Below are 1,336 nucleotides of genomic sequence, written 5' to 3'. Positions count from 1 at the left end.
TCCCATTTTATGTAATAAAAGTGCCACGTCGGCACAAAAGAGTGACAAAAATACGTTAAAATTGAGTCCAACTTCATGGGGGTCCTATTACCCACCTATCCCCAAACTAAATCTTAGCATATTTTTGTCAACCTTGTTAGCTGACGTGACACTTTTGATGTGGGTCTCATTTTATGTAATAAAAGTGCCACGTCAGCATAAAAGGGTGACAAAAATACGTCAAAATTGAGTTCAGAGGGTTAATAGGACCCCTGACAAGTTGGAGTGTGTCGTAGCAACTTTGACCATAGTTCGAGAGTGTACTGAATGCTTATCTCTTATATTTATAGATTAATACTATATGAATTACATGAGTATATATTATTAATTTTTGTTGTTGCATGCATGAACTTTATTCACATGCAGAAAGAAAGAGAAGTAGGGAAGATGAACTACACATTGCTTCACTTCAAAGAAAACCCTAATGGACAAATTGAGGATTCAATTGACTTTGTGAAAGGTATAGTTGGCAACAAGAAGAAAGAGTTTCTTGAAAATGTTCTAATGGATGGGTTCAATGAAATGCCAAGAACAATGAAACTTCTTCACCTATCTTGCCTTAATGTGTTTCACATGTTCTTCAATTCATGCAATTTGTTTGATACAAAGGCAGCCATACTTGAAGACATAATGAGAGCTATTTACATACCACTTAGTCAAGAAGAAGAACAAATAAGTTCAATGATGCCACAACAACCTTCAAAGACATTGCAGCCAATGGTACTAGAAAAGAAGATGAAAAAAGTTGAGATTGCTAAAGTGAATGCATGTCTTAATGAGAAAAACTTGAAAAAACAAGTTGGTATTGGGATAAGTTTTGTTGGAAGGCAAGGTCCTAAGAGTTATAATAATTCTTTTGGTTGGTCTAACAAAGGGTTTGCTTCACAAAAGTTAAGATTGTGCTTCATGTGAGGAGAAAATGATGTGGTATTATTATTGTATAATTTATAATATTGTTGTGACAAATAATGAATTTTCAAGGGTTGTAATATTGTAATGATAGTATATATGTTATATTTCATGCAATTTTTTAGTGTTTTATATTCTTCTTTAATTTCATTCATATTAAATTTCTACATTGGCATTGACATAAGTTTTGTTGGAAGGCACCATCAAAGGATGTGGTGGAGCAGATGGGGCTGCTCTCCCCTTAATAACAGGTCTCGGGTTTGAGCCCTGGTTATGAAAAAATCCTTGGTAGGGAGCACTTCCCCCGAATGGGGCCCTACACGGCGCAAATTTGGATTAGTCGGACTCCAATGCAGATATCGAACACCGGATGGAAACAAAAAAAAAA

General features: G+C 35.3%; 1 protein-coding gene across 1 annotated transcript; it reads left to right on the top strand.

Annotated features, from left to right (window-relative positions):
• The first annotated feature begins 399 nt into the window (after positions 1-399).
• On the top strand, positions 400-951 carry LOC124892889 ((E,E)-geranyllinalool synthase-like). Its single transcript, XM_047404073.1, has one exon. The coding sequence runs from the start codon at positions 400-402 to the stop codon at positions 949-951; it is 552 nt and encodes a 183-aa protein (XP_047260029.1).
• The last annotated feature ends 385 nt before the right edge of the window (positions 952-1,336 follow it).

The sequence above is a fragment of the Capsicum annuum genome, unplaced genomic scaffold (genome assembly GCF_002878395.1).
Source record: "Capsicum annuum cultivar UCD-10X-F1 unplaced genomic scaffold, UCD10Xv1.1 ctg51670, whole genome shotgun sequence".
Classification (NCBI taxonomy): Eukaryota; Viridiplantae; Streptophyta; class Magnoliopsida; order Solanales; family Solanaceae; genus Capsicum; species Capsicum annuum.
This window is presented reverse-complemented; position numbering and strand designations above follow the sequence as displayed.

Excerpts from the sequence above, each read along its gene's own strand:
- LOC124892889 (XM_047404073.1), top strand. The coding sequence starts at position 400 with ATGCAGAAAGAAAGAGAAGTAGGGAAGATGAACTACACATTGCTTCAC.